Source organism: Falco cherrug, chromosome 8 (genome assembly GCF_023634085.1).
Source record: "Falco cherrug isolate bFalChe1 chromosome 8, bFalChe1.pri, whole genome shotgun sequence".
In the NCBI taxonomy this organism is placed as follows: domain Eukaryota; kingdom Metazoa; phylum Chordata; class Aves; order Falconiformes; family Falconidae; genus Falco; species Falco cherrug.
In genome coordinates this window covers 32,652,119-32,677,664 of record NC_073704.1, presented here as the reverse complement: position 1 = coordinate 32,677,664, position 25,546 = coordinate 32,652,119, and the positions used below count along the sequence as shown (strand labels likewise).

General features: G+C 39.6%; 2 protein-coding genes across 3 annotated transcripts in view; one reads left to right on the top strand and one right to left on the bottom strand.

Annotated features, from left to right (window-relative positions):
* Nucleotides 1-764: 764 nt before the first annotated feature.
* LOC106631766 (translation initiation factor IF-2-like) lies at nt 765-6,750 on the bottom strand. Its single transcript, XM_055718408.1, has 4 exons — nt 6,375-6,750; nt 5,764-6,240; nt 5,337-5,422; nt 765-1,253 (listed from the first exon to the last, which is right to left on the bottom strand). Exons 1-4 carry the CDS (start codon nt 6,748-6,750, stop codon nt 1,215-1,217), a joined length of 978 nt encoding a protein of 325 aa, XP_055574383.1. The 3' UTR covers nt 765-1,214.
* The window catches only part of ZNF148 (zinc finger protein 148), a 36,722-nt gene continuing 17,232 nt past the window's right edge, over nt 6,057-25,546 (top strand). Inside the window, exon 1 of one of the 2 annotated variants that reach the window (XM_055717464.1) lies at nt 6,057-6,213. The gene's annotated coding sequence lies outside the window, so the exon portion shown is untranslated. The remainder of the gene's footprint in view (nt 6,214-25,546) is intronic. The other variant, XM_055717463.1, reaches the window with a different exon arrangement.

Genomic DNA, 25,546 nt, shown 5'->3' with positions numbered 1-25,546 from the left:
TGTACAACCTCTTGGGCTTTGTTGTTTTAAGCAGGATCCATGTCATCTCCAAAAGACTATTTTTTTTATTATTTTTTATTACTATTTTTAGTTTTCTTGTTTTAACTCTGAACTTTTGGTTAATAAGTATTGATCTCCCATCATTATCACTACATCACAGTCTGGTATGCTATCTGCTCTTCCAGTTTTGAGTCTTGCTTTTAGTCAGGTAAATGTTAGACTCGTGAAGAGGTGTGAATCTGAGTTTAAAGTACAATAGCTGCTTTGTATGAACTCTCAGTGAGTGTCAGGTGGTGTGATGCAGCCTAAACCACTTTAATGTAAACTAAGAGTGCTGACACAAAGTAGATATTGAAGTAGCTGGTTACTCTGCACTGAGTAACCTCCCCATATGGACAAGCCTTTACCTAATTGTTCAGCTAATGCTATCTTTCTGATTAGATCCACTGTAATACTTCAAACAAAAGAACTCAGCTGCAGTGGGACGCCTGGGAAAGATCAAGATGAATAAAGGTATGACATTAAATTGCATTAGTTAAAGCCCACCAAATCCCTGTGTGGATGCTTTCTTTTTTACAGATAAAATATCCCTAGCTTCCTTTATATTTTATTCTAAAAAGCCTAATCCTAACATGTTCATGCTGGGGTTTAAGGCCCTCTTACTTTCCCATCTGTAGTTAATTCAACTTAAATGTCTTAGGTAGACATCCAATCTAAGTTAAGAGTAGATGGCTTTCTGCTCTGCTTATAACTTGTGTTTTAAGGCAAAGAAATTGGTTCTCTAAATTCTGTCTCATTGTTTGATTTGACAATTTGTTAGGCAAAGTACGACATTATCATCATTTTTGTTGCTTTTTCTGCCTATTAGATGTCTCAGCATGAGACATTAAACATCCTCTTTTCTTTTTATCTGGAGATTTATAATGCTGACTTTACAGGAATGCCATGTGGGACCAAGTCAAACATATTACAGGTATCTCAGTGTCTTGTGTCTATGCAAAACCATCTTGACTGACACTGACTTGCTATCTTTCTTTTTTTCAGACAGGTATGTATCTCATCAAATCATTACTTTTGATTTTCTCTGGGATTTTTATGATGTCTTCAGCTCAAGTTTTAAGGCATTTCAAGCTGCTGTATTATTGTAAAATAAATGAATGAGTCGAATCAGGTGTGTCTGTGGCATTAGAAACTAATCTGTTATGAAGACTTTTTCAGGGCTCAGGTGGAACAGTGTTCTTCTTTGAACAGCTCTGGGAACAGAAAAGATTTCAGGAATTAAGGAAAAGAGCCAGGTGACTTGCATGCACCCTCTCCTTCTGACCAGTATTTTCCATAATTAATTACTTTTGTTTACAAGCATCAGATGCACAGGTATTTTGAGGCATACCATATCATCACAGGACAAGCATACTGTACAACTGTGTGACTGATGGCATTATGATTGATTCTGGATCTTCTAGCAATATAGAGCAACACAAACTCAGTTGAGTCAGGTTTATGTGGGATCATGAATTGAAAGCCTGCTATAAAAAAATAATTAAAACACAAATTTGATCAGGGATGCTGAAGTGAAGAGGAGCAATTTACAGACAATGTGAGTAGATGCTCAGACAATGGACTCATTTAATTTTCTGCATTGAATGTTTGTGTTAGTTAAAGCCCTGGTGAAATATTTGAATTGAAAAAATGGGTGGAAGGAGATTTTCTGTATTACAATAGCAATCATTCCCTGATTGCACCCACTGTTGAAATGTCAGGCATTCATCTAGGCATTCCTGAAGCATCATTCATTGTATCAGTGGCACATATTAGTATTATCCAGGGCTACAGTGACCTTAGTAGATGAAGGAAGGAGGGGAGGGGAAGAGAGAAATTGAAGAAGGCATTTAGTTTTCTGATTGAGTACCTGATAGCTCCATTTAATTCAATGGGATCGTTGCATTTGTGAAGTTAGACGTGCTTGGCTCTGTTGCTGAACAGGGAATGAGACATAAATCTGCAATGAGAACCAAGCTGTGTTTATCTCCACTTCTGTGGCGACAAGCCATTTACAATAAACCAGTTTATATTCTCCATCCTGGGTTTAGTCCTAATGATGATTACTGCTCCTTTATGCAGTTATGATTTGGTACTTGTTTTTGTCAAAGGGTTTCCAGGCAAAATTGCAGGTCATGCCCAGTGTGTAGACTGGTGAGACACAGACACTAAAGCTTAAACTAACTTTCATATTAAAAGAATAACTCAAGCGGGTGGGGGAGAACACATCTGTTATCTCTGAAAGTCAAGTTACTCTCATCCTCTACCAAAGTTATTAATATTAATTGCTTGATGATTCCATAAGCACAGAAAAGGCTGGTTTAACATTTTTTGGGGAAGATGAACTGTGTATTTCCACATCCTAACACCCCATGCTTTCTTTTAGATTTACCTTGGTTTTGAACTTTGTTTGTAAACAACTTTTTTGAAAAAGATTTTTCAGGCAGCATTCTCCATATATAAACCACGGACATAAACTCTTCACTGATAATCTTAAGTCTGTTTCTTTTGAGACTTAGCATGGTTATAAAATACTCAGTAAAAAACCTGATTGTTGACATGCAGATTGCTTTCCACATTTCCTTTGGCCTGATCCTGTAACTACGTACAGACACACATAGTTCAGCAGTTGGTTTTGGGTTTTTTTGTTTGTTTGTTTTACAGGAGAAAAGTCAATCTTGTGTGTTTCAAGGAACCAGACTATGAACTGGTAGTTGCAACATCTGCACAGGGAATGGGAGAAGATGGACACATTGTATACTTGTTTTACATGAGGAAGGACAGAAAAGCAGCAAGGAAACTTCACCTGGGGCAGAGTCAGTAGGACAGGCCACATCACTAAACTTTGTACACCACTCCAAAAGGCACAGATAAAAGGTTGTGTGGGTATATGGAATTGGGGAGGGAAAAAGCTACAGCTGTTGTTTTACCTGTCTGTGGGCTAAATGATAGAGCAGTATTTTCAAACAACAAAAAAAATACTTCTTGAAAAACTGGAAGGGATTTAAAAAGAGTTATAAGCATAAAGCAAGACCTGAAAAAGACAGTTAAAAATTCTGATACATGGTCCTTAAACCCAATGGCTAAAACTAATGATTAGAAGCTCAGGCTAGTTTAATTCAAACAAATATGAAGGCATAACATTAAGAATTAAGCTAAGTGCCCATCTTTAAAACCTACATAACCGGTGGACTTCCCTCTCAAATTCCCAGACTGGATCTTCCTAGATCAACTCCTGCTTCACTAGAAGTTACTGGTTTGATGCATAGATTTCTGAATTAAATCCTTCAGTTTGTCAGGCAGGAGGTCAAATGAGATGGTTCTGCTTGTTCTACACAGTTATTTCGGAAGCCACTTCCTGTTTGAGACCTTTTAAAACACACATATACTCTCCAATGATTCCCAAAAGCCACTCTTTTTAATATCTAGCCTGCTTGTGCTTCCTCTTTTTCTTGGTTTCTAGATTTATACAGAAAAGGGAAGAGAAAAAAAGGGGGCAGCGAGGAGGAGGGAATGCCTTTCATTTTCCATTATTTATCCCTCCTAAAAAAAAAAAACCTGAAACGTACTGTGCTCCACACTGCACACAAAATGCCTTTTAGAGGGTTTCTCATGGGTGGGCAACTTCTGGAATTCAGAAGGGAGAGGGAAGACTACATTAAAGACTATTATTTTTTTCCCTAGGGGAAAAACAGAATTTGTCTGCTATTTACAGAGCAGCATAAAAAAAAAAAACGGTCCTTTAGGCTTCTCAAGCTACTGGCTTTACATATTTATTTTCTATTTTGTTATGTCCAAACACTAATGTTAATAAACAACACAATATTAAATGTGTGTCAAACCACTAAAATAAACAACATCAGTGCCACAACTGTGTGAATTGTAAGGAGCTACCATAATTTGAAAATACAGGTGGCAGTGAAGCAAAGGTGCAAGGTCTGACTTGTCCCTTCACTACCCCTGCCTTGGTGGGGGAGACTTCCAGATGAACAAAGCACTGGAAGTTTCTCACTGAACTTGACAATTTGTAGGTGCTCAGTTCCTCTTAAAACAACAACAGAAAACTCCACCCTAACCCAAACTGATGTTTGAAAATTGGAGCTTGTCTTGATTAAGGTCATAGAAGAATCGCAGCACAGTAATGAACAGAAGCCAAATATGCTGAGTCTTACTTCTTTGCATTAAATGCAAGACTGTGTTTCTTCTTCATGTTACACTGTTAATTGCCAAACAAATTTTTTGAAAAGCAGGTTCCAATTGATGTGTCCTTGGAGAAAGACTTGTGCTCACCCTGCAGAAAGCTTTAAATCCTCAGTGTATTTTAAATTAAGGTTTTAGTGGCTGAGCTTCCTGACTCAGACTTAATGAAATTCGAAAATTTTTTTTTTCTGACAGGTAAAAATGAATAGAGTCACCAAATTAATTGTCTTTGAAGAAGGAAAAAAAAATCAAAGCTGCATAAATGTACAACTTCCCTCAATTTCTAAAACTCTGTTTTTGGAAATTAAAAAGTTTCCCATTTTATTCAGCAAGCAGCTAAATGACACTTCTTGTCTTTATATAAAATTGTAGGTGACTGCATGAAATGTTACCATGTTTTATTAACTCCTTCCGCCGTTCATACAGATTGAGTACTCGACACAATTATTTTGAAATATATGGACTGCATGAAGTCAGGGCAGACGTTCAGACTGGGTCCTAATGTCACTAATATTTTCTGCTTAATGCAATTTATCACGCTGTAACTGGATGGCACAATCCATGACCTGCATAAGGATGCAGAACTTCATTAAGGCATCTCGTTAAAGGAACTAGAAACCCTACATGAAGCTGACTCACCAGGCAGATGCATCTTACTTCTAACAGGACCAGAATGAAGGGCCTAAGCGTTGTCACAGAGACAGGGTGATCCTGTAGGACAACCTGGGAATAACTAAGCTTGCAGCAAAAAGCTTGGGGCTGCTGCTGACGGAATGACTCACAAAGCTAAGCCCGATGAAACTGGTGAATTTTACCCAACAGAGCTTATGCTGATTTTGGCTTCAATCTAGCAGAGTGCTTAAGCACATTCTTAATTATAAGCAAGTGGCATAAAGCAATTAAGTTAAAGTGTTTAAGTGTGTTGCTGGGCTAAAAACATTATTTAGAGAAATGTGGAGAAGTTGGTAACCCCTAAAAGAGATGAAGTGGAGAAATGCAAGAGCAAGACACAGCCGAAGTTGTAAAGGCGCAGATGGTTTGGGTGGAGAGAGGTTCCAAGGAAGGTTTAAGCCGGTTTGGCTCTCCAAAGCACTTACTGCGTTGGGGTCACGGAGAACACCATGGTCATGGAGATTATGGCGCAGAAAACTCATCTCGGGGCTTCCTGAGGGATTTGGAGGCCCTGGAGGTCCCGCAGCCACCACCTGGGTAAGCACCGGGGGCCTGGGGCCTCCCGCGGCCTCCGGCCCCGCCCGCGCCCCCCGCAGGCCCTGGCCTCACCCGGGAGAAGCGGGGTGCGTCAGGAGACGGAGCCCGGCTCAGCGGGGGCCCTGGGGGTCCTCCAGCCCCCTCCCGGCCCCCGACCGCGGCCCCCGCTCATCCCAGAGCTCCTACTGCAAACGAAGCCACCGGGGCGGGGGCACCGCCAGCCTCGTCCCCTCGCCCGAGGCCTGCACAACCCGGGCGGCCGGAGGGCCTTTCCCGCCCTCCCGCACCTCAGGGCCGGCGCGGGGCAGCGCTCACCCGGGCCCGCCCGGCGGGGCTTCCCACGGCCGCGTCGGCCTCCTGAGCCGGGCATCACCCGGGCCGCCGGCGGGAGACGTGGCGCGGCCCGGCCCCGCTCGCCCCTCTCTTCCCCGCTTCGCCGCGCCGCCGGCCCGCCGCGCCCGGGCGCCCGCCGGTCCTCCGGGCGTGTTTCCCATGCTGCACCGCGGCGCGGCGGCGCTCTGGCCGGGCTGTCGCTGTCACCGCCAGGAGGAGGCTGAGGGTAGGCGCCGCTCGCCCCGCCAGAGCAGGAAGGAGCCGCCGCCGCCGCCGCCAACTTCCCCTCGGCCTCCCCTCCCCCGCCGCCGCCGCTTCCCCTCCCCCGCGCCCCGCCGCCGCCCCGCCATGCCCGGGGCCGCGGCACGGGCACGCTGAGCCGCCGCGCCCCGGCCCGGCCTGGCCCGCCTTCTCTTCGTAGCTCTGCGGCCGGTAAGTACCGGCGGGCGGGAGCGGGAACTGGCCGGGTCCGGCCGGGCCCGCCCGCCCGCCGCAGCGGCGGCGGGAGGTGCGCGGCGGGAGGGAGGGAGGAGGAGAGGGAAGGCAAGGCAGGGGGAGGGGGGGGGCAGCGGCTCGGCGCGGCGGGGCCCGGCCTGGCGCGGCGCGTCCCGCCCGCATGGGCCGCGCTTGGCCCCGCCGGCGGAGAGGCCGGCGAGCGGGGGATGAGGCGAGAGGCGGCGGGGCCCTCCTCCCGCGCTGCTCGCCGCGGGGGGGCCGCCGGGAGCTCTCTGCCGCTCTCCCGGCCGGCGGCGGGGCTTCCCCGGCGGGGCCGGCGGGCCGGCAGCCCGGGGTCGCGGCAGGGCCAAGCAGGCCTTGGCGGGGCGGCGGGGATGGGGCCGCGCTGCCCGCGGGCCGGCTGACGGACGGACAGACAAAGGGCCGGGGGAGCGGCGGGCGGACGGGCCGGCACTGTGTGCCGCCGGCCCTGGCCCCCCGGGCGGCCGTATCCTCCCGCTGCCCGCGCTCCATTGTTCTGGTGTAAGATAGCTGAAGCGTGCCGACTTGTGAAAATTTATTTCGTTGAATTTTATTCTTCGAACAACCTCCTCCGAGTCTCCTCTCAGCTGCTCGGAGGAAGCTTTTGCACGGGAGCTCTCTGCAGCGTCGGGAGCTGCTAACAAGTGCCAGGCTGGAAGTGCTTGGGAGGGCAGGGGGGACCAGTAGGAGTTGAGGAGAAATTAGTTGAGGTTTAAACACTTTCACTCTTCATCGTCTTTCCTCTCCCAGTTCCTGCCAAACCTCAGCTGGGATGAGTGCAGCAATGTCTGTACTAAGCCGGCTCATGAAAAGGGAACACACTTGTGTTACAAACGTAAATCATCTCTCCGATCACTTGGTTTTTGTAAACTGTTCAGAGCAGCTGCGAGGGCTTTTGCACAACGATAAAAACAAGTAGATATGTGGAATCGAGTGATCACAGCTTTAGTCTTGCTTTGAAAGTCTACTTAGAGCATCACCCCTCTCTCTCTCTCTCTCTCTCTCTCTCTCTGTGTGTACACGTGACATTGTGGTCCAGGAAGTTTTAGATGGGAGAGGTGTCTTACTTCTGATGAGCAGCATCTTTGCCATTGGTACAAGACCGATGACAGAGGGCTATGGTTTTTCTGTTGAGTAGGATCTCAGTTGCTTTGTTTATTTGCTTTACTTATATACAGGTTTCAGTAATACTTTACAAGCTTGCTAAAGATATGTACCCGGGCTTGTCATGCTTGAACATTTTGGAGTGCCAGTATCAGATTTCCTCCCTGTAAGTGGTACAGCTTTAACAGTTGTTCTCCCAGAGTTTGGTGAAGCATGCTTTGTGAAGGAAAGATGTGGAAAAATGCATGAACCACTGTCAGTTTTAGCAGGTATCTTAGGCTGTACTCAAAATCAGACTAGATAAACCAATGGTAGGATCTAGACTTAAAATCTATCCTGCTATGTAAAAAGTTTGCATACCTTTGGGCAGTGTTAGTTTTTCAGTGTTCCAGTGTTTGGGATTCGTGCATGTGTCCAGTGACAGCTGTCATCTGCAGAAGCTTTGGCTGTGCTGGGAAGCTCTAGAGCTCATGAGGCCAGCTTTCCTGTGGATCTCATGGGATCTGCAGTCTCCTGGTGCAGGGGTACAGACAGATCCACAGAAGAGGCAAGAAAACCCTGCTTTTGTTGCAGTAATTAAGGAAAACTCAACAAAATTAATTTTTCAGTTGCACAATCTCCTGAAAACTGTTGTCATGGCCTTCCTTGATGAATACTCAGATGCATGTACGTGTATTCAGTTTCCAAAAGTATTTTCTTTGTAGTTGGTTCTGAATGTCTGTATGCCCCTCTTCTCCAAATATACATGTGGTTAGTCACTGAGCTCATATAACTGAATAAAGCTAAAAAAGATGAGGGTGACCTCTTGCATTTACGCTGTCATGTGCACATGTACTTTTTCGGTCTTCACTCCTCAGGCTGAGGCCTGGGAGAACAGATGTATATGTAATCTCTGTTTCTGTTATTGTCCTTCTTGTCCATACGTGTTTAATTTTTATTGTAATGCAAGCATTCTATTTATGGAAAATCCATACTATATAATCGATTATGAAATCATATCACAAGTAGGTAAGTAGCTACTTGAAGAATCACAGTGATTAAAAAAATCAGAAGAAAAATTACTCAGAATCTGACAAGTTACATTGCAGGCTAAATTGTTCACCTGAAGGAACACATACTTCTGTAATATTATTATGTACTTCTCAAAGACGGTTTTCCCTCTCAGGTCAATGTATACAATTTTATTTGTACGGGGGTTTAAAGCTCTGTGGAGTGTACATGTGTTAATTGTAAAACCATTGAGGTTGGAAGTTCTTCTAGCTAAGAACTTCGTATACTGTTAATGTTAGAGTTGAACTACGAGAATACTAAGAATGTATTACTCTAGTGAAATACGGTGATGATGCATCTAAGTTTAGCTCACTTACAGATGAGTTCTTTGCATCACAGGTTCAATAATGTAAATTTGTAAATAGTGAAGTTCAGCATTGTTAGTGCATGTTCAGGTTGTTAGTATATGGATTTAGGTAAAACAATTTAAAATGTACTAATGGGGAAGAAGGGTTGGTTGTATTCTAATATTTTGGGGAAAAGCAGAGTGGGATTGTCTTCTGTATCTGCTGCTAGAGATCTATGATGTTTTTAGTGATTAGGATCTTTGTAGAGGCTTCCTCTGGTGAGGACTGCTATGTGCTGTTGTCCCATTGTAAATATTACAAATGGAGGCCTAGATGGAGGAGCCTGACAAAGTGGGCCTTAATCTGTTAAAACCACTTTGTGTTGAGAATGATTTGGGATTGTTTGATTTAATTTTGGCTCTAATATAAAATACATTTTTCAGTGTGAAGTAAAAAAGTTAAATAAGAAATAACAATGTTGGTATAATGTCTTTGATAAATAAACACACTGCTGTTACCCTAAACATGAAACTGAAGTGTCCAACTTTCTTGTCCAAACTTAACAATGTCTTGTATATTAAGTGAATGGGACAAGGAATGAAAAGTAAATGCCATTGGAAATATTTTTTACTTTGAAAACTCCTAAATGGATCTAACAGAGAAATAAATACGTTTCATTTAAAATAATTACTTCTTGTGCCTTTGACTGGCATGTTAATGATAGCTGCCTTTCAAACCAGCATCGATTATGATGAAATAAATTCAAGCCTTCAGCTTGCAATGTGATCTGCATACCTGAGTGTTTAAAGACAAATGAAGTTACACAGAGTCTCCATGGATGTAAGCAGACATGGGTGTCTGCTTCTATCAGGTTGCAGGGCTTATGTGAAGGATCACTACTGTGATTAACTTGCACTTTAATTTGTTTGTGTCCTTGACAGAAATACTTTTGGGAAAATAGTGTTTCTTGGAGTACTGAGATTCATCAAATACATTTTTTCTTTTATTTTTTCGCTTCCATGTGGTGGAATCTATGCAGAACTAGTACTGAGTTTATACATTTAACGTACTGTTTTTTAAACAGCTGAGACATAGCTATTGACAGGCCATGTCAGCAGAACACAGCCATTGGCTATAATACATAGCTATATGCCAAACACAAACCTCTATCTAACAAAAGAAAATCCATTCAGGTTTTTGTGAGATTTATTTTCATTTGCACAAATGCTGTTAGTTACTTTACTTCAGTACTTTCCAGTGAAATTAAAAATGCAACTCCATCTGTTTAGCTCATTAGTACTCTGTATACCTATGAAATATACATTTTTTCATCATCTACATAGAACATAATATTTTATACGTCAGCAGTAATGCTGTAAACTACACAAGTGACATAAGTTTAACCTATTTAACTTACAAATCATTGTACAAATTAAAATACAATAACATATGTGAGCATTCCAATATTATATGTGATTAAATGGTCTTCCCCTGACTCCATATAGAGCTATTTTTCATACATCGTTCAGCATATTGGATAAAATATCTGGAAAAATCCATAATACATTCTCACAGAACTTGATTGTAAGCGTGTCCTAAGGGGAAAGTCGGTGACTTTTAGAAAGACTGTGGAAAGCACAACATGCAGAAAGGTTAGAATCTCCTGATAAGTTCTTCCATACTGTCAGAATTTTATTTTGGGTGATATTATAGAGACTTAATACTGCTTTTGCTCAGAAATAATTTTTAGTGTACTTTTATGATATTATCAGTGTGTTAATGTATTCAGGGCTATGATATCAAGAGGTATCAGTGCAAATCCTATAATGTAGTTAATGTATTACTAATTTGTATTAGTTCATGATTTCATTGCACTTTGGAAAACAGCAAGACATACATAGCTCATTAATGGGGTATGTATATTGGCCTGATCCTGCAATTGATATACTCTGCTGGCATATTAGTATTACAGTATCTGCATCATGTCACAGTTGTGCAGAAAACCTTAAGACGGTACTGTCTAATTCTTCTCTTACGACTAGGATGACATTTTTATAGGCACAGAATTAAACAGTCTGATGATAGAACGAAATCTGTGTGGGAAGAAGTTCCAGCCTGCAAACAGCAGTAGGGTATAATTTATGAACAGCTTATCAAATATAAACTGTCAAGATCTCTTGCACTGGGAAAAAAAGCCACCAAAACCCAAACCAAAAATCAAGGTGCTTGTACAATGTCTGTAAAACAAAGTAATTTCTTGATATAACATTTGATATTACTAATGTGTAAAGCTGCTGTGATACCTGTGTGAGCTCAGATACGAGGCTGGTAAGCCTTCTGCGCTAAAGGTGTTTCAAATGGCAGCTACATCTGTAAGGTAAAAAGATGCTCATTCATAAAAATTTTGTCAGGTATTTAAACATTTTTGTAATAATTTCCCATAATGTCTCTATTAGCTTTTAATACACAGGTACCCCAGGATGGATATAAAAGACATAACTAGAAAGGTTTACAATGTCAGTAACATCATGACCAGGTCATGTTACCTTAGTGCAAGAGGTGAAGTGGGAAATCTTGCTGCTGGGCAGATTTAACATATAGTCGAATGTTCGCTAGCAGTGTTTTAAAAGAGAGGAAACAGTCCTTTTTTATACTCTCTGAATTTTAACCACTATGTGATTGCCCTTAAAATTTGTATGATTTCTTTTTTTCTGTTGTTGGGATTAGATTTGAAACAAGAAAATAGTGATATGCTGTTAAAAAGTATGTATATGTATATGTAGATATATATGTATATGTATATATATATGTATATGTAGAACACTTGTAGCATGTATTAATGATGATGTCTGGCCTAAATCTCCAGTCATCAACTATGAGAAATGTTCAGCGTAAAGTGACGTTTATTTTGCCAGACAATAAGCAGCATATTATATGAGTTAGCTGCCTGGGATGTAGCTGTGATCTGTAGTTTACTGGGAAGGGGCAAAGCAAGTATGCAACTTATAAATTCACTGGCTTTCTGCAGACTTCCTTTGGTAGTGAAAACTATTTAGTCTTGCTTTCAACAATGCATCTGTAGTATTGCATTGCAAACATTCTTCAGTTTTGTAAAGGGAGGGAAGAGCGAGAAAAATGAGAATTAAAGCCAAGAAATGAGTACATTTCACAGGATCCATGGATGATTTTTTAGTCTGTAAGCATTGTAACAGTCAGTATTTCCAGGTGTAGTGGATGATTTCAGAGTTTCTCAAATAAAAGTACTCTGAAGTAAATTATCATCTCTGTTGCTGATCTCCTGAAGTACGATTCTCCTTTGTATCTGACCACATACACAGTGGTTCCTAACATAGGTCGCTCTTATATGTGAGTCTCTGTCAGACGAAATATATGTGAGATGGATGACAATTGTCAGGCTTTTAAGTTGGGTCATTTGTAGTACTAAGCATTTCTAGATCCGACAGTAACTGTATAATTATATTTAAGAAATCATCTCCTTTGTGTTCTTGAAGTTTATTTTAACACAGTTCTTCATGAAACATTAGTAAACTCAATTAATTCTTTTTGCCAATCTTATGTTTCTTACCTTGAATTTTTTTTTTTTTTGTCATGACCAGAGTAGGTCAACTGCAGAGGGAGGTGGTCAGTTCTCAGGGTACCAAGATATGATACAATTATTTTAGACCACAGTCACTTGCAGATTTTCTAGACGTGTCCATGGAATATCGGTTTTCAGCTTATGATTTAGCCTTATAACCATTTTCTGGGGGTAAAATCTAGTGTGAAGGTGCCCTGCATGAATATTGCTTTAACAATATCAAACAAAAATGAATCATTCATATGGGAGAAAGACTGCTGTCATCCCTCAAGGAGGAAAGCTTTATTAGACTGCTGTTCTGAGGAGCTTCCTCTGTCACTGGTGAACCTGATGGTTATGTTCTGTGATAAATTTTTGTCTGAGTCAGCAAAAAGATGTGAAAGTTATGTGATTGTGTTCTAGGGATTGGGAAAGCTTGTATTGTTAGGGAGTGTAAGGAAGTAAGGGAAAGCTACTTGGCTTTAATGTTGCTTTTTTCTGGTAGAGGTGATGAGGTTTGCTTCTTAAATGACTTGTAGAAAAGAATTTTTATGTATTTAAAATGTATTTTTTTAATCACAGTTATTTATACGTGACATGAAATTAGCGATTGGGAGGGGGGATAAAACAGTTTGTAGAAAAGAAGCATGCAGAGGATGATCATCCAGTTGTCATAGTATATTGCTTGCATATGTAGAATAGATGGCAGTTTGTAGACAAAACCAGTGGGCTTGTTGTCTTCATCTGTCAGTTAAAAGTAGATCATGCAAACCAGGTGTATTCAGGCTTTTCTGGTGCGTGCTATGAACCTATACTCAGTGTTACATACATTGTATTGGATCAAATATGTCAGCTTTAAGTGTGTTTGCTGTCACTTTTCAAGGAACAGCAATGTAAAAGGACAGACTGAAAGAAAAGAATCTCTCAATTCTTTGCATGACCTTGCAATTTACTGTCTAGTAAGTCTTTGTGTTGTCCATGACTGACATTCCTTAGAGGTCACAGGACAGGCGTGGGGCTTTCCACAGTTGTGCTGATGGTGAGAGTATGGCTGCGTATCCAGAAAGCAATTACATGTTGCATGCCTGAAATTTGCTGTAACATTGGGCAACTCTTCCTTTCCCATCTTTGGTTGGATGCGCGTTCAGCAAAGCAGTCTCAGCTCTCGTGCTTGCATTTTGAGTGCCTGAAATTGTTGCCCCGTTACCTGTGGGACACATGCATTGAGGGAACCTGGGTGAATGCAGCATCATCAGTGGGTTGAGGTCTTGAGGACTTGAGACTCTTAATGTGGTTGGGTGAGAAAACAGTATCTGGAAAGCATAAACACAGGACATGCTGGGTTTTTGTTTTACTGAATCCTATAAGAATTGGTTTCCTGCTTGTTTAGTAATACAGGCCGTATTGAATGTATTTTACTAAGACTTGGCTTCATCATGAAGTTATTTGACTGTGGGTTGTCAGAAATTTAAGACCTGTTTGAGATGGTAGCTCTTAATTGTTGACCTGTGACTTAATGGCATCAAGAACCTTCAAGATTTTTTTTTCCTAATGATTATAGGAGTTGTTATAAAGGTGAATCATATCTTTTGATCAATCTGAATTTCTGTTTTAGTGTATTCTAGCACTTAATTACTGAAAATCAGCTGCAGGGTACCAGAGTCATTAAGGTAGAATCCAATTTCCACAATCTTTTTATTCATGAGGGCACAATCCTGAGAAGTCTGAGTTTTATTTTTTGGATTATTTTCTGTGTTAGTTAATGGGCCAGGATATCTGTGTTGTTATTGCTCTTATGAAATGGCTTCTAGACATCTCATGTTTTGGCTTGTCTTGATCTGAAAATTGGCTTAAGTGCTTTAAAATTGTTTGAGAAATGTAAAACTGTAATGAAGAGTGATCACCTTGGGGTATGTGGTAGAAGTCAGCGGGATTCCTTGCTCATACCGTTCTTGGAGTATCAAGGTGAAGAGTCATCTGGGAATTCTTGTTGGGTTTGTGGATAGTCTTTTGAAAAGGATATGCTGCAGAAGCACAATGCATGTAGTAGTTACTTGATTTGACTTTTCCTTCAGTGAGGATCAGCCAGATTAAAAGAGGCTGACTTACAATTCTGGAATTTTATGTAAGTGGGTTAGGAATAGTTCTCAGTTGATTTAATCTGACCACAAATGTTGGTTATCAGTAGGGCGGTGGTGGATTTGTTGCAACAACATGGAAAAAAAATCCTAACTGTACAGAAGTGTACTCTTCAAAAACTTTTTTTGTTGTCTTAGCATGGTCTGTGTAACATGCTTCTGTTCCAAGAGGGAGTTTTGAGAAGGTGACCTAGTTGCTCACTTCCATGAATTTAGAGTTTATTTCTACTCCTTCCCCCTCTGGCTGATTTCACACTGTCTTTAAATACTAACATGTGTCTGTTTATGTGCTGACTCTTCTGCTTATTTTTGATGAAGATGCTTGACTACTTTGAAGAACAGTGGTATGTTTTTTTGTTGTGGTTTTTTGTTGTTTGTTTGTTTTGTTCACTGTTGGTCAGTGGGCTCCCTAACTGGAGCATCACGAGATCCTCTGCTCCTTGTTTTTCATCATGCATTAAAGGAGACAAAGGGCTACCACCAGAACATACTGTCCAAGATGCTGCTTCTAACGATACCTAAATCATTGTCACTTCACTGTTCTTACATTCTTATACAGCTGCCATCACTGAAGGGTCCAAACACCTTATGGAAATGTGTGGTGCTTTAGGATTAATAACTGTCACCTGTGATTATTTTCTTTCCTGAGGCGGTTATTATATGGGCTTATTTTTAACATGAGCTGTTATGTGTGTGTTCTATTGTGTTGTGTTCATGTTAGCAAAAGTGAAGTAGATATTTATGTGTTTGAAGCAGTTTATTTTCTGTTTCATGTTTAGTTTCCCATTTTTTAATTACTAGGCATATTAGTCTTGTGGAATAGATCTCTGAAAGGCCTTCATATTTTTTTGAGGTAGGGCAGACCTATGGCATTTGAGGAGTGAAGTAGTCAACAGAGCTCAACCAAGTCTTTGAGCTTTAGGAAGGGCTCTTTCAGATCTTCTGGCCTAGACCACTCACTGGTGGCTTAGAAAGATGGCCACTAAAGGTAACACCGTGGTGTTTGAAAAACAATATAAAAAGCATAGGATTTGCTTGGTCTGTCTGCAGTGAATCTTTTACTAAAAAGGTATTCATTCTATCATGTTTCAGACTAATTGGATTTTTTGAGGTTACTGTTCAATGTGTAGTTAAAGGGTGTGTTTGAAACACAGCTGAAAAGATATACATACCCACTAAAAATGAAGTTATGCTGCGGTATGACACTGACTCCTCAGCAGGTTTAAATGAGAACATGTTCCTTGACAGTATCACCATGTGAAAAGTTAGTCTACAGAGAGCCAAGGATATTTTGCAGAAGATGTTTCTGGATCTTACACAGAAGGTAATCTTACCCTGAATAAGCTTACCATAACAAAGTTAAGGAAAAAATGTGTACTTGGTGCATGGCGATGTCTTAAAACTGAAATTGCAAGTTAGGAGAATGGTTCCTGTTTTATAAATGCTTACATTGCCCTCACAACCTGAGAGCCCGTGTTGAAATAATGCTTTCAAGTACTGAAGTAAGATCTAGAAATACTGTCTGTGCTCTGTGATCTGTTTTGTATCATTATTCATGTCCTTCTCACCTATGGTTTAGATTAGTGTTGGTATTTTCCTAAAAGTTTTTCTTATGCTGTCATGTATGTAAATGAGGGATGTCTTCCAGAATCTCAGAGGCTGCTTTTGCTGCTAACTTAAAGGTTTTTTGATCAAAACCTTCTTGATTATACTTTTGTTAGCTTATTGTCCAATGTTAACTTAGTCTACGTGGATATATTAAGTAATTGGCTTGAATTTTTCTGTCATTACTATTTATCTTTAATGTGTGTAGATTGTCTTTTAGAAAACAATGAGGCTGAAGTAAAGATATTACAGGCAAGAAAGGCATGCTTTTGAAAGAACTGTTTTAGGTATAAGTCAAGCATGCAAACATTAAATTTGTAGCAATGAGCTTTACCTATGTCACCTTAATTTTACCATCCTCACTATATTACTAATATATTGTACTTTAATATTATATTATAGTCTTTTGTGATACATGAATACAGTATTTCCCCCATGGAAGCCCCTACCTTTTTGAGTGTACAGGATAAATGCTGCTCATTGAATAAGCATCTGCTCTGTAATTTGCTTTCTTCTTGTTGCATAACCTGTATTCTCTTATTGTGCTCATCTTAATCCTGCTCTGAAGGCAGAATGAATATATTTAATTCTGAAATTTCTGTAATGGTTATCACTAGGCTTGTGAGGCCCTCATAGATAGTTCCTACTGCTCTCTTCACGCCTAAATCCTAGGTGGGTCATTGCCCCTGTTTTGGAGACAAAGAAGTGGAAATATGGGGAATGTTTTGCTAAGGTAACAGATTTGCCCAACAGCAGCGGCAGAGCTGAGAAAAGAAGCAAAATCTCTTACAGTTCTGTTACAACATCATGGGGGTAACCAGAGTTTCTCTCTTCAGTCTTACTGTCATGCTTACCTTTTCTTGGTCACAGTCCTGCATCTGTCTGCCTCTGTTCCTCTAGTGATTCTCCATCAAAGTGGCTACTCAGCTGGAAACTTACTGGCTGGTTGTGCTTTTGCATCAGTGATTAGGTGCCAGGAGAGGCCATACTCCTCTCTCCTACCTTCTCACAGTAGTTACCTAAGTAACTGATGTGGGCATACCTTTCCGTTTTACTTTTGCTGCTGCCTCCCTGGAAAGGAGCACAGCTCCTCCTTGGGAGCTGTGTGTGCTGGTGACAGGAACAAGAGAACTGGAAAGTGATTAGTTCACCCTTGTGACCTATATTTAACATTGCTTATTATTACAAGTATGTCACTATGCCTCAGGGAAAGGAAATGGTTGTTTCTTATTTTATGGCTGGAGAACTGATGTCTGGGAATAAGATGAAAATTTCTGTTTGGTGTGCATGCCTGTTGAGCTCTTCAGGAGCTTTTTTTTCTTTTTCTTTTTTAAAATATACAGCATTGCATTCATATTTGTATTTTCAAAGTATTGCTGTCATTGATTTAATTGCAGCCTTGAATACTCAGCATTTAGGATAAATCTGACCCAGATGTGTCAGGTTAAGCACCCAGAAGATGAGGAAAGTATAATTATATTATTTATTATAATATAATTAAATGCATTAAATAAAAATAAATAAAATCAATAATATAATTACTGATCAACTGTTCTTAAAAAAAGTTTGGTAGAAATGGCTTATGTAGACTTGGGTAAGATCTCTGGCAGGACCAAAGATAGGATCCTATTTTGCAAGATGGCATTCAACTTTTTAAATGGTTGTGACTTTATTTTCCTGTTTGCTGTGTCTCATTTACATGTTTCAGCCCTTGCAATAAATAGAACAAGGGTATTACAAACCATCTTACTAGTTTCACTTTGTTCTATGGAGCATTCCATCCAGTGTGCTGAAGGAAACGATGCTTTATAGAAAAAGATACGCATATACATACACACACACACAGAGACATGTATGATCTTTTTATTAAAATGAAATAAAATCACAGTGCCAATAGGCTAGAGAGGCAAATTATGATGCACAAAGGTACTTTACTTGTGGTAGTCCCTGAAACTTCTGTATGTTTGTGTGTAACTCCTTGTATTCTTCCAGGGGTTTTAGTGTGTATGTATAATGTAAGGATTTTTAAAAAGCGATCTGGAAAGAAACACCAGAAATTCTGTTTTATATATACATATATATATATATATACACACTCACACACCCCTTTGCCATTTGGGCCCGTAGGGTAACTGATAGAAACATCAGGTTGTCATCTTCTGTAAAGCAACGCTAGCATAGTGCTAGTGATTAGAAGAGATGCTTCACAGATACTTTCAGATAATAGAGGAGTGGTAAGACCCGAGGAATTTAAAGGCATGTAAAAAAAAAAAAATCACAGTTTTTAAAAAAGCAACATGTTTTTCTTTTCCTTGTATTTTCAAGGTGAAATTATATGAGATGGGCTGAGACAGTTAGGCAGTGAATGCTGAACAGGGAAGGGCCCACTCCTGCGCCCTGTTTTGAGCTGCCTCTGACACACTGTCTTCCTGGTAAATCCAGACATAGAATTAAACTGGCAGAAAATTAGTAACTAGGGAAAAACTCCCAATTTTACCAGGCTGGTGGAGTGTATAAACCAGTATGTCTTGACATGAGCCATCAGAGTAGGCAAGATAGGGTAGACTCTCACATTTAGGGGAGGGAGCAGGATTGCCCCTTTCAATGACAGTTAGCTGTTAGATTGGCTCAGCTTTGTCTGCTGACTGTTATCAAAATCAAATGAAAGAACATTTGATACGTTATCTGAAATATTTTTACAAAGATTCAGTTTGAGGCATATATGTGATATATGAAGTTTCAAAAAATAATTTAACCAGTTGGACTGAAGTTGTAAACTTCTAGAAGTACTTAGAAGATGCTGGGTAGCCTTATTTATGTGTAGTGCTTTCTTTCCTGCATATAAATTTCACTGGATGTCTCCAGAGTGAGCAATTTTGAGTGCCTGAGTGTCATATGTAAGCGCAGAAATTGTGTATTGTTCTTTTTTGAGATTATAGTGGTAGAAATTCCTATATAAATTCTCAAAATTAACTATTTTCTAGTAATTTATAAATTAGTGCCATAAAATCAACGGGGTTTTTTTCCAGATAAAAAGTAACATTGCCTGTGATTTTTGGAGTATTTAAAGTATGCTCGCTACACTTGTGGCATCCCTGTGGATTTTGACATGTAACTGTGGCTTTGTTAATAGAGTACTGAAAGCTTTCTGATATACATATTTGATACTAGATTATGGTTATGCTAGTGATGATCTAATACTGATTTTTAGCATAAGCAAGGTGGCAAAAATTTTCACGCACATAAAATTTTATGCATAACTAGATTTTCTGTGAGTAATCCTGTTGATTCTAATAGGACTATTCACAGCTCAGTATGAGTGTAAATCTTTGTGGGATCAGGCCCTATGCTGGTGTGCGTTCAGCAACATGGAACATTTAGAAATAACTGTGTAACAAGTCTTAAGAGTGTTTGTATCATATGTTACATTTTAGAATGTGCTGGTTTTATGACCTGTGAACTTTTTCATAATGATTGAGGTTTGATTTCTTTTTGCAAGTCAACACATTTTAATTCATTCTTACAAACACTTGTGTGTTAATTTCTAAATCCTTCTTTTAGCTCTGTCTTATTTTTCTGAGTAGGGAGAAGAGATAATTTAATTTAATTTTCTTTATTTAGAACCAGTAAGTAAGGTATTTTTCACTTTTCGGGCTTCTGCAGTTTCTTAAAAATTGAACTTTTGATACAGTGAAAGCTAGCTGTGTTTCCTTTTATATTGGACTATATCTATATTTTAATAGTGCAAATAAATATATTTTCTGACGTGAAAATACTCAACATGTTTCATGGTCTGATAGGGTTTTTAAGTGGTCATTATGAACCTGTCAAGTTCTATTTTTTCTGTCTTTTGGAGAGGATTGCATTGACTGCAGTTTTATTCATGGTAGTGCTTAAGTAGTAGTTTTAAATATGATTTAAAGTCATGTTGCTGTCTTTTTCTTTATTAGCATTAAGAATTGCAGAATTATTTGTGACTTTTATACTCCCTTTTAGGAAGAAAGTATTTGAGACTGTGGATCCTAAGTTTTTCCCTTGATCTAAATTTGGCATAGTTGTTAGGTATGTCTGTGTGGCAACTGTAACTTGTTTGTTTGTGTGCACACATTGTATTTGTGGAGCAGTTTCACTATATGCTTTAACCTAATCGAACCTGATCTGAATTTAATAAAGGATTTATTTTAATCTTCACTTTCTGAAAGAAGAATGTGAACCTATCTTGGCATGGTAGCTATCAGTTGTAGTTGATTTTATAGAGACTTGTCTACTTAGAAAGGTTCTACTAGTTGTGCCAGTAAAACTACTCTGATTATATAGTGATTGGCTTTTTTAAATTTAGAATAAACTTTTCCAAAGTGAATTACATTAAACAGGGAAGGGAGAAAAATCAATTCTGTGCTAGAATAAGAATGTTTGCTTAGGGAGTTTTGTAGATTTATATACACTGTATTCATTTAAGGTTACAGTTTAGCACAAATCATTGTAGTATGACCATAGAGATGAGTCCTAAGAAGCAAGATATGCTTAGGGATTTCCATAGATTGCCTTTTTAAAAGTTTATTGTATGTACATTTTGCACTAGTAGCCTTGATACAGTTTGCACTTTGTTATTTGCACTCTGCATGCACTCGTTCTTCCAGCGGCTGCTGTGGAAGCAAGGATGTGGTAGGGATGTGTGCAGGTACATATCCTATAGCTTTGGGTTCATTAGGAAGTTTGCCTTGTCTTACCTCAAATGAAAACACACTTCCCAAAATGTGGAACTAAAATAATGTCGCTGGGCTACTTGTAGCATAAGGTTACCCTGAAACCATTTAATACCTTGAACTGAGCTCAGTCTCAGCTTTTGTGATGCGAGTCTTACAGGTAGATGTTTTCATCAGAACAGTATCAAGTTGCCAAAGGCACGTTAGAATTGCCGTTGTGCATCCTTGTTGTTGAATCTTAGACAATACGGTCAAAGGGAGTTTATGGCTCTATATGGAAGTAGTATTTCTATCTCAAGTCTTTTGTTACAATCCTTCAGAAGGAACTCAGGTTTAAGCCAGAAAAATGACATTTTAACGAACTTCCTTTTCCCATTTCCTTCAACCTTCTTTAATTCTATTTTGCCTTGGAAAACCAGGAAGAAGTTAGTGTAGAAAGAAGTAGAGTGGATATGGATATAGAAAGTAGCAAATCCTGCTTTTTAATGGTTAAAAAAAGTAGAAATCTTAAAACAACAAGATATCATTTTGCGTTGTATAATTTACAAATAGGAAGAGTGCATCTTTAAAAAACAGCAAAACCGCTTAATTCTGTTCTACCAATGAATATTAAAATTCAGGTGATTTTCATATTTTCTCTATCTGTTATTAATCCTTAAGCATATTTTCTTTTTTCATGTCTTTAAAACTTTTAAATCCTAACTACAGAAACTCAACCAAGTACTGCACTTACTGATTTCATTTTTAAGGTGAACCCAATTAGTATCTCTGGTTACTTGATCATTAAATAATGCTTTACTACTTGCTTAAGAAAAGAAGGGAGAAGGCAGAAAAACCTTTACCCCTACCATCAGTTGAAATGGAGAAAAAGAGCTGGACCATGTGTTGTGCTCTGGTGGCTAACAAGTTCCGCCATTTCACTTCAGGGTCTCTCTTCAGTTTTACTTCATAGCAGCCACCATCCCAGCAAACTCCTAAAAATATATTAATGTTTTCTTTTGATTGTATTTTAATTTTTTATTCTGAATTGGAAAAGCTGTTATGCTTTCCATTTAGTTTGTTTCTGTTTAAATGGCTATTTCTTGAATTAGGAATATTGTCTTAGCTCTCCAACTTTTTGCACAAGTAATCTTTGGAAAAACTGATGTCAGGGTTACTGAAATGAATAGTTCTGAAGTACTGCCGTAGGGTTTGGTGTAGCAGCAGTTTTTGAAATGAAACAACATGGTTCACTGGCTGTGGATGTTCTGCAGGCAGCTGTGGAGCACTGTGTGAAAAGAGAAGGTGCTGGGACGATCCTGTGAGACCTTTTCTGTGCAGTCCCTCTCTTTCCCCCTCTCCTCCCCCCAAAAGTGTGTGTACCCAGGATGTTCTGCCTGTAGATGTCTTTTGTGAAATCTTGGTAGGAGAACCTCTACCAAGCAAAATGAATACTTTAAAGGTTTTGTTGACAGCTCTTTTTATGTCAGTTTATAGAGAAACTGTATATTCAAAGAAAAATCGTATGGTTATTTGGTGAAGCTTGATAGAAGTTCTGAAATTCCATGGAAAACATCTCTGCAATGAGGATAACAATGTCTTATGCCAAGAAACATGCTTGTGTGTATTAATATGTGGTTTTTATTATTATAGCTTCCCCCTCAAGACAATCTCAAAATAAGTCGATCTTTATTTCACAGATGCATCTTGCACTTAAAATATTTTTTTAATCTTTGCAGGCTTGGTAAAGTGAGCTTGTTTGAATGCTTTTAACTTACATTTTCTTTATCACACTGTCACTCTTCCAAGAACGCTTCTCCTTGTCTTCAAATTATAGGATTCCTTTTATGTGAGCCAAAAGGTGTCAGTTGACAAATTACATGTGTTTTACTGAATTGATTGCAATTGGGATACTTCTTGTTTGGATTAATAGTTTGTTTTTGTTTGTGGTTCTTCATCTTAAAATAGTACCTGTGTGTCATATAACTTACATTGTGTTTCATCACTTAGAATATGCAGCCTAATACTGTGAGTTTTCATTATTTTTCTCTAAAAGCTAGATGTTTGAAAGCCTGATTTAACAAGCAGTATATTCACTGTACCAGCTTCTGATATGACTCAAGATCATGACTGGAAAACACCCTAAGTGCTTTTGTTTGCATGACTGCTAAGCCTGCTAGTTAGGGTAAGAAAGAAAAAGTTTCCATATCTCTGACATCTGAGAGAGCTAACAAGACCAATAAATAACCAGTACAGTGCTAGCCTGTCTTCTGGGCCCGTGCTGTTATCTTGCCAGCTCTCCCAAGATTCTGTATGTCACAAGTCTTCCTGCCTCTGTTGGTGGGAGCAGCAGGCTCTTCTGCACTGTTAAGCACTCAGTCCCTCTCTCTGCATTTGCCTGCCTACCTTCTTGCTATGAGATAGCTTTAAATACAGGATTTCCACAATTCATACCTAATTTCAGAATGATATGGTAGTATCTTCCATGTGGAACAACCTTCTGTGCTGTTTTCATCAGTGGCTTGAGCAGACAGATTAGGGCCACCGTGTTCTCACACTTGATACTGTCTGTTCTCCCTTGAATGTGTTTCAGCATCTTGAGATCTTGTATTCTAGTACCTGTCCACGTCATTTCTCTAAAGAATCTGCAATAAGCTTATGCTGTCATATTTCTGTAGTGAGAAACAAAAGCATAGTGAATGACAATGTGTGAGATGTACCCTGAGTATGGATTAACTTGGGATAAAGGTTGAAATTAATATATCTGCTTGTTTTCCTTGGAGTCTGTCTTTCAAGCTACATATTTAAAATGCCCCGCCAACCTAAGAAACCAGTCTTAATCTTAGATCTTTTGCGCCATCTCTTATCACATAATGGCGCCATGTGAGACAGATTCTTAAGAACTTCAGTTCCTTCTCACATTTCTTACTTGGCACAGGATATTCCACTTAGATAAGATGATAAATTCATCCTCATTTTCTTCTTTTAGGACGTTGTTGCAAGATCTCTCTGGGGGATCTGCATTGATGGAAAAAATAACAACCTTAGCACTGTGCCAGGTTGTTTGTTTGTTTGTTTGTGTTATTGCTGAGAAACTATCAGTATGGTTTCCCAGTTACCTCCAAAAAATACTTCATAGATTATATAATGTCTGCAGGTGGCTGTGTGGCGTACTGGACGTGCGTTTTCTCTTCAAGGCATGGAATCTCATTTTTTTTATTATAAAATGGATTAACTTGGGAATAAACTTGTCACCTAGCACTACCTGAGCTTACTCAAGGCATTAAGGAATTGTTGTTCATATTTGAAGACAGATGCTGTGAAAATTAGGAGTAAGATTTAAACCTTTATGTTAGAATTGCAGAAGAATGAGAAAGGGCAAACTGCAAGCATAGATGTTCTGAACAGTAATTTTTCCTGTGTTCTGCTCCTGTCACAGGCTTTTTTGGTCCCTAGAATGGGCTTCTTACGTAGGAAGGAAGAATATTAAAAATTTTGATGACGTTGTCATATATAAGCAGATTTAGCTTGGTGACTCTGTCCTCCTGACTTCCAGCAGAGGAAGGCTTACTAAAAAAAAAATACCTAATTGACTGAAAAGCTTCTTTCTTTGGCATGCCTCTTAAATATTTGAAACTCAGAAGTCAGACCATCCTGTCAGCCTTTATAAGATGTATTCAGAAATTTAGAACCTCTCATGATAGAGAATAGGGACGAATATTCTTTCACTCCCGAGTTGCTAAAATGAGGTGTTAATGGGCTTTTTTTTTTTTTTATTTGTTGAGGTGTGTGGTGGGTTGGTTTGTTTCTTTGTTTGTTTTTAAGAAATTGAGTGAATTTTACTTCCAGAAGGTTAATGAATAGTAGTATTTGAAACAAAGTATAATGTAGGAGGTCTTTTTCAGCTGCTTCTGCTAGTGGCTTGCATTCTGACCAAGTAGTCTAGGTTATCACCTGAAGAAAGACTGCTGTTTATTTTGTAAACTCAGTGTAGTTTGCTGTAAACAAATCTTCACAAATGTTTAAGGTACACTGAGAATTTTCAGCTTTTGGAGAAAATCATTTGGAAAGTGAGCAAATAGATCAAACGGAAAACTGAAATGTAAGCATTTCATGTATATTTCTTTGATCCAGTCTTCTTGCGTGTTGACAGACTGTTGAACTGGCAGGGGGTTGTAGTGCTGCAGTTCTGCAGGGTGATGGCCCTGCCAATTCTAGGCAGAGAGACTTGATTTCTTTGGTTAGGAGTTGTCATTGAGAGCTGCAGGGAAAGCAGCATAGCCTCTGACTTAAAACTTGAGTGGAGATGGATCCTTTCACCATGCTGCATTCGTAGGGGGATGGAATTTGAAGCTGGTGACTAGCAAAATACCAACATCCCATCTATATCATAATTCTGATGCATCAAAATCAAAGATGCTGATGTTATCGTAATGCCCCCCAAGATACCTTTGTTGTGCTTTGACTAAGCCTGCAGTGTATTGTCTGACTCTGCTGCTGCTCCCACCCCTGTGTCTGCTGTAGCCTTTGTATAGCCTTTGCCCTCCAGCTGCGGGAAGGAAGGGGTTGAAGGAAGGATGTCGCTGTGTGTCTGAAGGAGTAGACCAGAGCACTGTGGAATGGGTAGGAGGTATGGGCTGGGGGAATAGGGTGAAGGAGGCTGACTGCTGTGACTGGATGACACCAAGGGGAAGAGTTGTCTTAGGGCTGTCTTGCATGTATAGTAATAAGTAGAGTAAGATACTGCCACTTCCAGCTTCACAAAAGCCTGCTACCCTATGTTAAAAACCAATAATGTTATGACACTTTTTGAAATATTATTTTATATCTGTCTGTGTACCA